The sequence below is a fragment of the Otolemur garnettii genome, unplaced genomic scaffold (assembly GCF_000181295.1).
Source record: "Otolemur garnettii isolate 467f Iridium unplaced genomic scaffold, OtoGar3 scaffold00114, whole genome shotgun sequence".
NCBI classification, from domain to species: domain Eukaryota; kingdom Metazoa; phylum Chordata; class Mammalia; order Primates; family Galagidae; genus Otolemur; species Otolemur garnettii.
The window spans coordinates 493,946-506,373 of record NW_003852509.1 but is presented as its reverse complement, the minus strand read 5'-3'; the positions used below and the strand labels follow the sequence as shown (position 1 = coordinate 506,373).

Sequence of the window (12,428 nt, the reverse complement as noted above, 5' to 3'; positions counted from 1 at the left end):
ATAAACAGTCTAGTGCAAGTGTCCTTATGATAAAAGGATTTTTTTCCTTCTAGGTAGATGCCCAGTAATGGGATTGCAGGATCAAATGGGAGGTCTAGCTTGACTTCTTTGAGGGTTCTGCATAATTCCTTCCCAAAAGGTTGTACTAGTTTGCAGTCCCATCAGCAGTGTAAAAGTGTTCCCTTCTCTCCAGATCCATACCAGCATCTGCAGTTTTGAGATTTTGTGATGTGGGCCATTTTCACAGGGGTTAGATTGTATCTCAAGTGATTTTGATTTGCATTTCTCTAATAATTAGGGATGATAAACATTTTTTCCTATTTGTTAGCCATTCATCTCTAAAGAATTTAGAGAAGGTTCTAGTCATGTCTCTTGCCCATTGATATATGGAATTGTTGGCTTTTTTCATGGGAATTAATTTGAGTTCTCTATAGATCCTAGTTATCAAGCTTTTGTCTGATTCAAAATAGGCAAGTATCCTTTCCCATTTTCTAGGTTGTCTATTTGCTTTGGTTGTTGTCTCCTTAGCTGTACAGAAGCTTTTCAGTTTAATTAAGTCCCATTTGTTTATTTTTGTTGTTGTTGCAAGTGCCATAGAAGTCTTCTTCATAAAGTCCTTCCCCAGGTCGATATCTTCCAATGTTTTTCTTGTGCTTTCTTTGAGGATTTTTATCATTTCATGCCTTAAATTTAAGTCCTTTATCCATCTTGAATCAATTTTTGTGAGTGGACAAAAGTGCAGGTCCAGTTTCAGTCTTTTGCATGTGGATATCCAGTTCTCCCAGCACCATTTATTGAATAGGGAGTCTTTCCCCCAGTGTACATTCTTGTTTGGTTTATCAAAGATTAGGTGGTTGTAAGATACTAGTTTCATTTTCTGGTTCTCTATTCGATTCTAAATGGCTGTGTCTCTATTTTTGTGCCAGCACCATGCTGTCTTGACCACCATGGCCTTGTAGTAACAGTCTAAAATCTGGTAAGCTGATGCCCTGGCTTTGTTTTTATTACTAAGAACTGCCTTAGTTATATGGGTTTTTTCCTGGTTCCGTACAAAATGAAGAATCATTTTTTCCATGTCTTAAAAGTTATGATGTTGGTATTTTAATAGAGATGGCAATGAATTAGTAGATTGCTTTGGGAAGTATAGACATTTTAATAATCTTGATTCTTCCCAGCCATGAGCATGGTATGCTCTTCCATTTGTTAATATCCTCTGCCCTTTCCTTTCTTAGAGTTTCATAATTTTCTTTATAGAGGTCCTTCACCTCTTTTGTTAGGTATATTCCTAAGTATTTCATTTTCTTTGAAGCTATGGTGAAGGGAATTGTGTCCTTAATTAGCCTCTCATCTTGGTCGGTGTTGGCATATGCAAAGGCTACTGATTTGTGGACATCGATTTTATATCCTGAGACGTTACTGTATTTTTTGATGACTTCTAGGAGTTTTGTGGTTGAGCCTTTCGGGTTCTCTAAGTATAAGATCATATCGTCAGCAAAGAGGGAGAGTTTGACCTCCTCTGTTCCCACTTTGATGCCCTTTATTTTCTTGCCTTGCCTCACTATATTGGCTAGAACTTCCAGCACTAGGTTGAATAGTAAGTAATAGCAACAGAGGACAACCTTGTCTGATTCCAGTGCTAAGTGGAAAAGCTTTAAATTTTACTCCATTCAATAAAATAATAGCTGTGGGTTTGTCATAGATAGCTTCGATCAGTTTAAGAAATGTGCCATCTATGCCTATACTCTTTAGTGTTCTAATTAGAAAAGGATGCTGGATTTTATTGAATGCTTTTTGTGCATCTATTGAGAGAATTATTTGGTGTTTGTTTTTGCTTCTGTTGATATGGTGAATGATGTTTATAGACTTACAAAAGTTAAACCAGCCTTGTGTCCCTGGAATGAAAACTACTTGATCATGATGTATGACTTTTTTGATGATAAGCTGTAATCTATTGGTTAGGATTTTGTTGAGAATTTTTGCATCTATATTCAATAGTGAAATTGGTCTGAAGTTCTCCTTTTTAGTTGGGTTTTTTCCTGGTTTGGGTATCAGGGTGATGTTTGCTTCGCAGAACGTGTTGGGGAAGATTCCTTCCTCTTCAATTTTTGGGAATAATTTCTGCAATATGAGAATAAGCTCTTCTTTGAGGTTTGATAGAATTCTGGTATAAAGCCATCCAGAGCAGGGCATTTTTTTGTTGGGAGATTTTTTATGAGATCTCAGTGCTTGAAATTGGTCTGTTTAGGAGCTCTATTTCTTCCTAGCTAAGTCTAAGAAGAGGGTGTGATTCCAAATATTAATCCATTTCCTTCACATTGTCAAATTTCTGGGCATAGAGTTTCTGGTAGTATTCAGAGATGATCTCTCGTATCTCTGTGGCATCGGTTGTTACTTCCCTTTTATCATTTCTGATTGAGGTTACTAGAGATTTTATTTTTCTATTTCTAGTTTGGCAAAAGGTTGATATATTTTATTTATTTTTTTAAAAAACCAGCTGCTTATTTCATTAATAATCTGAATGATTCTTTTGTTTTCAATTTTCTTAATCTCTGGTTTAATTTTGGATATTTCTTTTCTTCTGCTGGGTTTAGGCTTAGATTGTTCTTCTTTTTCCAATTCCATAAGATGGCTTGTGAGTTTGTTGATGCGCTCTCTTTCTGTTTTTTGAATGTATCTAAAGTGATAAATTTTCTAAAGCAATAAATTTTCCCTTCAGAACTGCTTTTGCTGTATCCCACAGGTTTTGGTAGCTTATATCTTCATTGTTGTTATGCTCAAGGGAGTTAATGATTTCCTCTTTCATTTCTTCCTGCACCCAGCTATCATTCGCCATAATGTGGTTTAATTTCCATGCCTTTGTGTGGAGTTGAATGTTTTTGTTGGAGTTGAGTACCACCTTTATTGCCTTGTGGTCTGAGAAGATATAAGGTAAAATTTTAATTCTTTTGATTCTGTTGAGATTTACTTTGTGTCCTAGGGTATGATCAATTTTGGAGAATGTTCCATGGGCCTATGAAAAGAACATGTATTCTTTAGCTTTGGGATAGAGTGTTCTATATATGTCATTCAAACATAGTTATTCTAGGGTTTCATTTAAGTGCCCTATATCTTTGTTTAATTTCTGTTCAGAGGATCTGTCCAGCTCTGTAAGAGGAGTGTTAAAGTCCCCTGTTATTATGGAGTTACAGGATATCATATTGCTCAGACTAATTAAGGTCTTTTTCAAGAATCTGGAGCATTTAAGTTGGGTGCATAAATATTTGGAATTGAAATGTCTTCTTGTTATATTTTTCCCTTGACCATTATGAAGTGACCATCTTTGTCTTTTTTGACTTTAGTTGCTTTAAATCCACATGTATCTCAAAATAAGATTGCAACCCTCTTTTCTTCTGAATTCCGTTTGCCTGAAAAATTGTCTTCCAACCCTCAACTCTGAGTTTTCATTTGTCTTTTGAAGCTAGGCAGACAGCAAATGGATGGCTTGTGTTTTTTACTCCAATCAGCCAATCTGTGCCTCTTCAGTGGGTAATTCAAACCATTAACATTTACTGAGATAATTGATAAGTGTGGTAGCATTATATTCGTCTTATTTTGTGAAAGTCTGTTGCTTAGTTTTGTCTTTTGCATCATTGTGGAAGCCAGGTTCTGTCCTTTTCGGGTGCTTTCTTTGCTGGTGGTCCTGTATTTCCTGTAGAGCTGGTCTTGTGGCAGTTTTCCTCAATGTTTGCATATCAGTTAAAGATTTGATTTCTCTGTCAATTTTAAAGCTTAGTTTAGTGGGATATAGTATTCTGGGCTGGAAATTGTTCTGTTTAAGTAGAAGGTAGATGATCATTGTCTTCTGGCTTGAAAAGTTTCATTAGAGAAGTCTGCAGACACCCTGATGGATTTGCCCCTATAGGTCAACTGGCACTTACTCTTGGCAGCTTGCAGAATCTTTTGTTTTGACTTTGGATAGGTTCATCACAATGTGTCTTGGAGAAGCTCTATTAGAGTTGAGCTGACCTGGGGTCTGATATCCTTCTGAAAGGAGTATGTCAGAATCTTTGGTGATATTTGGGAAATTTTCATTTATAATATTCTCTAGTATGGCTTCCATTCTCCTGGGGCATTCTTCTTCCCCTTCTGGGATACCTATAACTCATATATTTGAACGCTTCATTCATAAAGTTCCATAATTCTGTCAGTGAATGTTCTGCTTTCTCTCTCTTCTTTTCTGCTCTTTAACTATGTGAGTTATCTCAAGAACTTTGTCCTTTACCTCTGAGATTCTTTCTTCTGCATGGTCTAATCTGTTGATACTTTAAGTTCCCCTAATTGACTGTTTCAGTTCCTTCAGTTCTGCTATATCCTTTTTATGTTCTTCATATTGTTCATCTCTTGTTTGATTCTGTTTTTGGATTTCCTTTTCATTATTTTCCACTTTCTCAGCAATTTCCTTCATTGTTTTCACCTGTATTTTAAATCCCCCTTCTGTCATTTCTAACATTTCTTTATAGGTGGAATCCTGTGCAGTAGCTACCTCATGGTCCCTTGGGGGAGTTGCTCTGGATGGGTTTTTCATATTGCCTGGATTTTTCTGCTGATTTTTCCATGAGTGTTTTTGTTTATTTGTTTCTTTGCCCTAATTTTCCTTTCACCTTCTCTTGCTCTTTAAGTTATGCTTTGGGCCTAGGGTTTTGATGAGTCTTTTGGTACAGGACCAAAAGGATGAGAAGATTGAGGAGCAAGAAGGGAAGAAAGATTTTTAAAAAAGAAAAAAGGAGAGGGGGTGAATAAAAGGGAATATTGGCAAAAAGAAGAGAGGCATAGAAAGAGGGAGAAGTAATAAAGGTGTACAGTGTAACCTTAAAAACCCCCTATCTCTGTGGTGCGGATTGGGTGGTTCCCTTGAGGTCAGCACCTCTTTGCCAGCCTGTTCAGGTACAGTACCCCACCTCCACCAAATAGAGAGGAAAGACAAAAATACTATAAATCGAACCAAAACAAACAAAACCTTACAGAAAAAAAATAGGGGAAAAAACAATAGGGGCAGAAACACTAGCAAAAATGAAGTTCTTATTAAAGAAGGCAACAGTGGAAAATTATATTTAAACTAGACAAATGAAGAAAGGAAAAAAGAAGAAAAATCTAGAGGAAAAATGTTGAAATAAAAAAAGAAGATAAAAACAAAGCAGAATATATATCTTGCTGGACCTTGTCTGGGTAACAGGTGATCTTCTAGGGTATGAGATGTTAGTCACAGTGCTGATAGCTGTATGAGATGGAGACTGGAGGCCTCTGCTGATTGCTCAAACCCCACAGGGTTGATATCATAAATCTCTCCTCAGCCCACTTAAAAGACACTTTAAGCTGTTAACCTTGGCTAAGCAGAAGCTTTCCCAGGAAAGCACTCGTGGCTGGGCTCTCTCCTGAAGTGGCTGCCCACTTATCCAGAGCACCAAATCCAGCCTCTCTCTATGAGCCTGAGGGCCAAGGCTACAAAGCAGCAAGATAGCCCTGCTTCTGCCAAACACTGAAATCTCCACTCTTCCCCAGTGTCTAAGCCAGAGATGCCTGGAGTCTTCTCTCCCCAATCTCATGGCGCTCAGTTGCAAAGAAGCTGTTACTTGGCTGCCATCTTGCTCCCCCTGGTTTCATTTCTTAGTTTTCTATTCTGTTCCATATGTCTGTGTCTCTATTTTTATGTCAATACCATGCTGTTTTGATCACTGCGGACTTGTAATATAACCTATAGTCTGGTAGAATGATGCCTCCAGCTTTGCTTTTTAAGAATTGCCTTGGTTGTACAGATATTTTTCTGGTTCTATACAAAACAGAGTACTATTTTTCCACTTCTTCAAGTGTGATATTGGTATTTTAATAGGGATTGCATTAAATCTGTAGATTGCTTTGGATAGTGTAGTTATTTTAACAGTGCTGATTCTTCCCAGCCAAGAGCATGGTATGTTCTTTCACTTGTTAATGTCTCCCTTTATTTCTTTTCTTAGGGTTTCATAATTCTCTTTGTAGAGATCTTTCAACCTCTTTTGTTAAGTATACTCCTAAGTATTTCATTTTCTTTGGAGCTACTGAGAAGGGAATTGTGTCCTTTATTTGCTTCTCAACTTGGTGGTTATTGGCATATACAAAGGCTACTGATTAGTAGACATTAATTTTATACCCTGAAACATTACTGTATTTCTTGATCACTTCAGAAGTCTTATGATTGAGTCTCTGGGATTTTTTTATTTTTCCTTTTTTTTTTTTTTGAGACAGAGTCTCCTTTTGTCATCCTCAGTAGAGTGCTGTAGTGTCACAGCTCACAGCAACCTCAAAATCTTGGGCTTAAGTGCTTCTCTTGCCTCAGCTCCCCAAGTAGCTGGGACTACAGGTGCCTACCACAGGACCTGGCTATTTTTTGTTGCAATTGTCATTGTTGGTTAGCAGGTCTGGGCCAGGTTCAAACCCGCCACCTTCAGTGTATGTGGCTCATGCTGCAACCACTGCACTATGAGTGCCAAGCCAGTCTCTGGAATTTTCTAAGTGTAAGATCCTATCATTGGCAAACAGCAAGAATTTGACCTCCTCTGCCCCCATTTGGATGTCCTTTATATCCTCTTGCCTGATTGCATTGACTAGGACTTGCAGAACTATGCTGAATAGTAGTGGCAATAGTGGGCATCCTTGCCTGGCTCCAGTTTCCAAGTGGAAAAGCTTTCAGTTTTACTCCATTGGGTATGATATTGGCTGTGGGTTTGTCATAGATGGCATCAATCAGTTTAAGAAGTGTGCCATCTATGCCAATTTTCTTAAGTGTTCTTAGAAAAGGATGCTGAACTTTATCAAATACTTTTTCTGCATCTATTGAGAAGATCCATATGGTCCTTGTTTTTGCTTCTATGCTATGGTGAATTGCAGTTATGGATTTGCATCCCTGAGATAAAGCCTACTTGATCGAGCTGTATATATATTTTTTAATGGGTAGCTATAATTTGCTAAGATTTCATTGAGTATTTTTGCATCAATATTTAGTAGTAAAAGTGGTTTGTAGTTCTCCTTTTTAATTGGGTTCTTTCTTGGCTTTGGTATCAGGATGATGTTTGCTTCATAGAACATGTTGGGGAAGTTTCCTTCCCTCTCAGTGTTGTGGAATAGTTTCTGCTCTTTGAAGGTTTGAAAGAATTCTGGTGTGAAGCCATCTGATCCAGGGCTTTTTTTGTTGGAAGTTTTTTTATTGTTTCTTCAATTTCATTGCTTGATATTGGTCTCTTCAAGAGAGCTGTTTCTTCCTAGTTAAGTGTGTGATTCCAGGTATTGGTCTGTTTCTTCCATCTTGTCAAATTTCTGGGCATAGAGTTTTTTTGTAGTAGTCAGAGATAATCTCTTGTATCACTTGGTATCTGTTATTATTTCTGCTTGATGGCATTAGAGATCTTACCTCCTAGTTTATTTGACCAGAGGTTTATCGATTTTGTTTATCTTTTCAAAGAACCAACTTTATTTCATTAATTTTCTGAATGATTCATTTGTTTTTAGTGTCATTTGTTTCTGATTTAATTTTGGTTATTTCTTTTCTTCTGCTTGATTTGGGGTTGGATTGCTCTTTTTTTCTTTTTCTTAAGATGCTTCATTAGTTGTTTATGTGCTCTCTGTCTGTTTTAGATGTAGGCATCTCATAAGACAAATTTCCTTCGTTGGACTGCTTTTGCAGTATCTCACAGGTTTGGTACCTTGTGTCTTCATTGTTCTTATATTTGAGGGATTTAATAATTTCCTCTTTTATGTACTCCTTGACCCGACATTAAGCATAAGGTTGTTTAGTTTCCATGCCTTTGTGTGGGGATGAAAATTTTTGTTGGAGTTCAGTTCCACCTTTATTGTCTTGTGGTCTGAGAAAAGAACTGAAAGATATATTTTCAGTTCTTTTATTCTTTTTGAGATTTTTGGAGTATGATCCATGGGCTGTCGAGAAGAACATATATTCCTTAGCTTTCAGATGGTATGTTCTATATATGTCTATTAAGCCCAATTGTTCTAGGGTCACATTTAAGTTCCTTGTTTCTTTGTTTGGTTTCTGATGAGCGGTTCTGTCCAGCTCTGTAAGAGGAGTGTTAAAGTGCTCTACTATTATGGTGTTATAGAAAATCATCTTGTTCAAACCAGTTAAGATCTGTTTCATAAATCTGGGAGCATTTAAGTTGGGTGCATAAATATTTAGAATTGAAATGTCCTCTTTTTGTATTGTTCCCTTGACCCGTATGAAGTGACCATTTTTGTCTTTCTTTAGTTGCTTTAAAGCCCCTTGTATCTGAAAGTAAGATTGCAACCCCTCCTTTCTTCTTATTTCCATTTCTGAAATATTGTTTTCCAGCCCTTTACCCTGACTCTTGTTTTGTCCTTCAAGGTTAGGTGTGTTTTCTGGAGACAGCATATAGTTGGCATGTGCTTTTTTTATCCAATCAACATCTTTGCTCTATAGGAGGAAATTGAAGTCATTTACATTTATCGAGAGACTTGATAAATGTGGTGGAGATTTATTCATCTTATTTTGTGAAAGTTTGTGGCTTCATTTTGTCCATAGTGCCATTGCGGAAACTAGATTTTGTCCTTTAGTTTCTGGTTTACTTTGCTGGTGATCCTTTGTAGAGAACAGGTGCAAGTATTTACTATAGAGCTGATCTTGTGGCAGATTTCCTCAGTGTTTGCATGTCAATAAAAGATTTGCTTTCTCCATCAAATTTGAATCTTAGTTTAGCAATATGCAGAATTGTGGGCTGCAAATTTCTTTAAGAAGGTTAAAGATAGATGACCATTTTCTTCTGACTGACTTGATAAGTTTCAGCTCAGAAGTCCTATACTTGCAGGTCAATTGGCACTTACTCTTAGCTGCTTACAGAATTTTCACTTTCATCTTGACTTTGGACAGGTATATTATGGTGTGGGTTGGAGGTGCTCTCTTTGTGTTGAGATAACCTGGTGTTTGATATCCCTCTAAAAGAACTATGTCGGAACCTTGGGTCATGCTTGGGAAATTTTCATTTATCATATTCTCTAGTAGGGCTTTCATTCCTTTGGGTCATTCTTCTTCCCCTTCAGGGATAGCTATAATTTGTATATTTGAATGCTTCATGAAGTTCCATAGTTCTCTAAGTGAACTCTCTACTTTTTCTCTCTCTTTTTTTTTTTTTTTTTTTTTTTTTTTTTTGCCTATTTAAATGCCTGGCTTAGCTTGAGAGCCTTATTCTCAAGCTCTGAGATTCTTCTTCATGGTCTAATCTGTTATTGATACTTTCTACTGCATCTTTAAGTTCCCTGATTGCCTTCCTTTAATTCCTTACACTCTGTTATATCCTTTCTAATTTCTTCATATCTTTTATTCATTATTTGGGTTTGTTTTTTGATTTCCTTTTGATTATTTTCCACTTTACCTTCAATTTTCTTCATTGTTTTTGCCATCCATATTTTAAATTCCCTTTCTGTCATTTCCATTATTTCTTTATAGGTATAAGATCTGTAGTAGATACCTCATGATCTGTTGGTGGGGGAACAGAAAAGGATTGACCTTTTCTGATTTTTCATGATGCCAGAATTTTTCTGTTGGTTTTTCCTCATGTGTGTTTTCTTCTTGTTCATTTCCTTTCCCTACTTTTTTCCTCTCACTTCCTCCTTCCCTTTAAATTACATGGTCTCTGTGTTTAGGTGTTGAAGTGCCCAAATTGGTATAAGGCCAAAAAGAAAAGAATAAGAAATGAGAAGGGAGAAGAGAAAGAAAAAGAAGGAAAAAAGGGAGGAGTGAAAGGAAAAAATTAAAGAAAAGAAGAAAGGAAAAACAGAAAGAGAGAAATGGGAGTAATAGTGGTATTCAGCAGTGTGCTTTGACACACATTCCTAGTTCTAGGACTCTGGAGTACTAGGCTGGGGGCTTCCCTAAAAGTCAGGAGCTTCTTACTAGCCTGAGCAAAAGTAAGTTCCCACCTCTGCCAAATATAGAAAAAAAAATTAGCAGTATATCAGAGTGGGGACCTACTGATACCGTCCTTCCAAAGGCCAAAGCTGGACGGACAGCCTAGACCAGGGGCTCAAGGCCTTCTTGAGCCAGGCTAATGCCGTGGCACCCCATCCTAGGCTCTGTGATGTCCCATAAATAGAATATGGAATGAAATAGAGTAAAACCAGGAAAAAAATAATAACATATAAAGAAAATTCAAACTAAAATAGATGTAAAAAATTTTTTTAAAAGTGATATCTTAGTTATTTGAGAAATTTATGTGAGAAAGATGAGAAAAGTAGAAAAATCTCTACATAATAGAAAAGAAGGAAATAATAAAAGGGGCAGAGAAACCATAGCAAAAGCGAGCCTCTTGCTATTGAATAAAGTGAATATGAAAATATAAAAATACAACAAAGTAAAGCAAATAATAAAAACTAAGGAAAAAAATTTAAAAATTATATATATTCCAGTGTATTGCCTGGACACCAGTTGGTACTCTAAGAAGATAGAAAAAAAGATAAAAGAGATATATAATGCAATATATTGCCTGGACACTAGGTCACACTCTGGGGTCAGGAGACACAAAACACACACTGGTATATAATATGGGGGCCAGAAGCCACTATCTAGTTGCCAAGGAGGCCTGGTCCTATATTCCTGATCTATTTGTTTTCAAGAAGGTCTTAGTTGCTTTGTTGGCATTCAATCTCCACAGGGTTGGGAGCCTGAAGTTCTTGCTAGAGTATGTAGGAGACATGCCTTAACCTTCCAAACAGTGAGTGACCCTTGGCCACAAAGTAGCTTGCCAGGGGGAAGAGAAGCTGCCTCACTTCCCCTCAAGGGTTGCTACCTATGCCAGAGCTGGCCTCACCCTAGGACTTGGTGGGCTATCCTTTTGGGCAGACCTCCCACAATGGCAGCACCCTGCTAGCAGCCCAACCACTGAGAGCTCCACCCTCCCACCCCCATGGCTTAGTTCCAGCCACCAGTACTGTTCAAGTTTACTCACTTAAGCCCTCCAATTTTTGGCATTTGGATCTTTTTGACATTTATTTTCTACCTTATTAATTCTAGCTTCACCTTAGTATTATCTAACTCCTCCTTTGGTTTTAACTGACTATACTTTCTCTAACTTTTTGAGATGAATACACTGATGTTCAGCCTTCTTATTTGGTTATTTGTGCATTTTAAAGCACACATTCTCCTAAGCAAGACATTAGCTGCAATCTACAAAAAGTCTTCATCTGGTAGATTAAAGTATCTAGGTTTGCTTTTATTTATTGTTTTATCCACTGATTTTTGTTCTTGTCACTTCCATCTTTTCCTATGGCTGTTCATTGTTCTCTTTTTTTAAATTTGAGCATTGTATATTTAAAATTAATTGTCAATACTTTGAGAACTAGAATTATATTATCTTTTTACAAAGATTCAGATTTGCTTCATAAAGGATATTCGCCCTACTCATAATCCAAGATTTATTAATCTAATTTCAGGTTTTGAGATGATTTAAAACTAGACTAGAGACCTGTGAGGACCATTATAACTTTTCTAGATGCAGCTCTTTGGGTTTCAACCCAAGGTGTAGGGCTTTTATTAGACCCCCTTCTCTTATTCTGAGGCTTCCAAATCATGGGTATGATGCACTGGTCTAACTGGATCAGATAGGGTTTTAAGCAGTGTTATACATTCCTTAGAGTATTTTCCTCTGTAGTGATTATAGAATCACTGGGGTAGGAGTTTTGGATATTTATATTTTGACAAATATTAATATAGTATCCTTTTTGGTCAATTGTACTTAAATTGTGAGTAAATACTAATGCAAATTTTGTTTTCTGCTTTTTTGTCTACAGGTCTCAAAAACTTTTAACAAACAGGTAACTCATGTTGTGTTCAAAGATGGTTATCAGAGCACTTGGGACAAAGCTCAGCAGAGAGATGTAAAGCTTGTCTCAGTGCTATGGGTTGAAAAGTAAGTTTTTCTTGATTTTTTTCTCTTAAGTATCTACTGTTGGTAAAGTGTAAAGATACATTATGCATATCACAGAGCCAGCCAGATAAAGTGTGCATTTCATCTTTTCTCTGCCTCTTTCTTGGGCAAATAATTTAGTATCTTCTAGCCTCAGTTTCTTTAACTGAAAAGCAGGTATATATTTTTTAAGTGAAAAATCCTTACCTAATCTATTCCTAGTCTTGTCTTCCTTCCTATAACTTGAGGAAAAGCTACCATTGAGAATTTGGAGTATATAGTTTCAGACTTTATACTAAGCGTATTAAATATATATATATAAGTTAATAATGTAGTATCTATTTCAAAACTGCTAAAATAACAGCATTTAAATGTTCTCACTATAAGAAATTAAGTATGTGAAGTGATGGATGTGTTAATTAGATAGATATAATCATTCCACATGGTATACATATATCAAGACTTCAGGCTCGGCGCCTATAGCTCAAC

General features: G+C 36.7%; 1 protein-coding gene across 1 annotated transcript in view; it reads left to right on the top strand.

Moving 5' to 3' along the window:
* MCPH1 (microcephalin 1) overlaps nt 1-12,428 on the top strand; it is a 38,625-nt gene that overhangs the window by 5,543 nt on the left and 20,654 nt on the right. Inside the window, exon 3 of the mRNA XM_023517569.1 lies at nt 11,824-11,942. Coding sequence (XP_023373337.1) covers nt 11,824-11,942 — 119 coding nt within the window. The remainder of the gene's footprint in view (nt 1-11,823; nt 11,943-12,428) is intronic.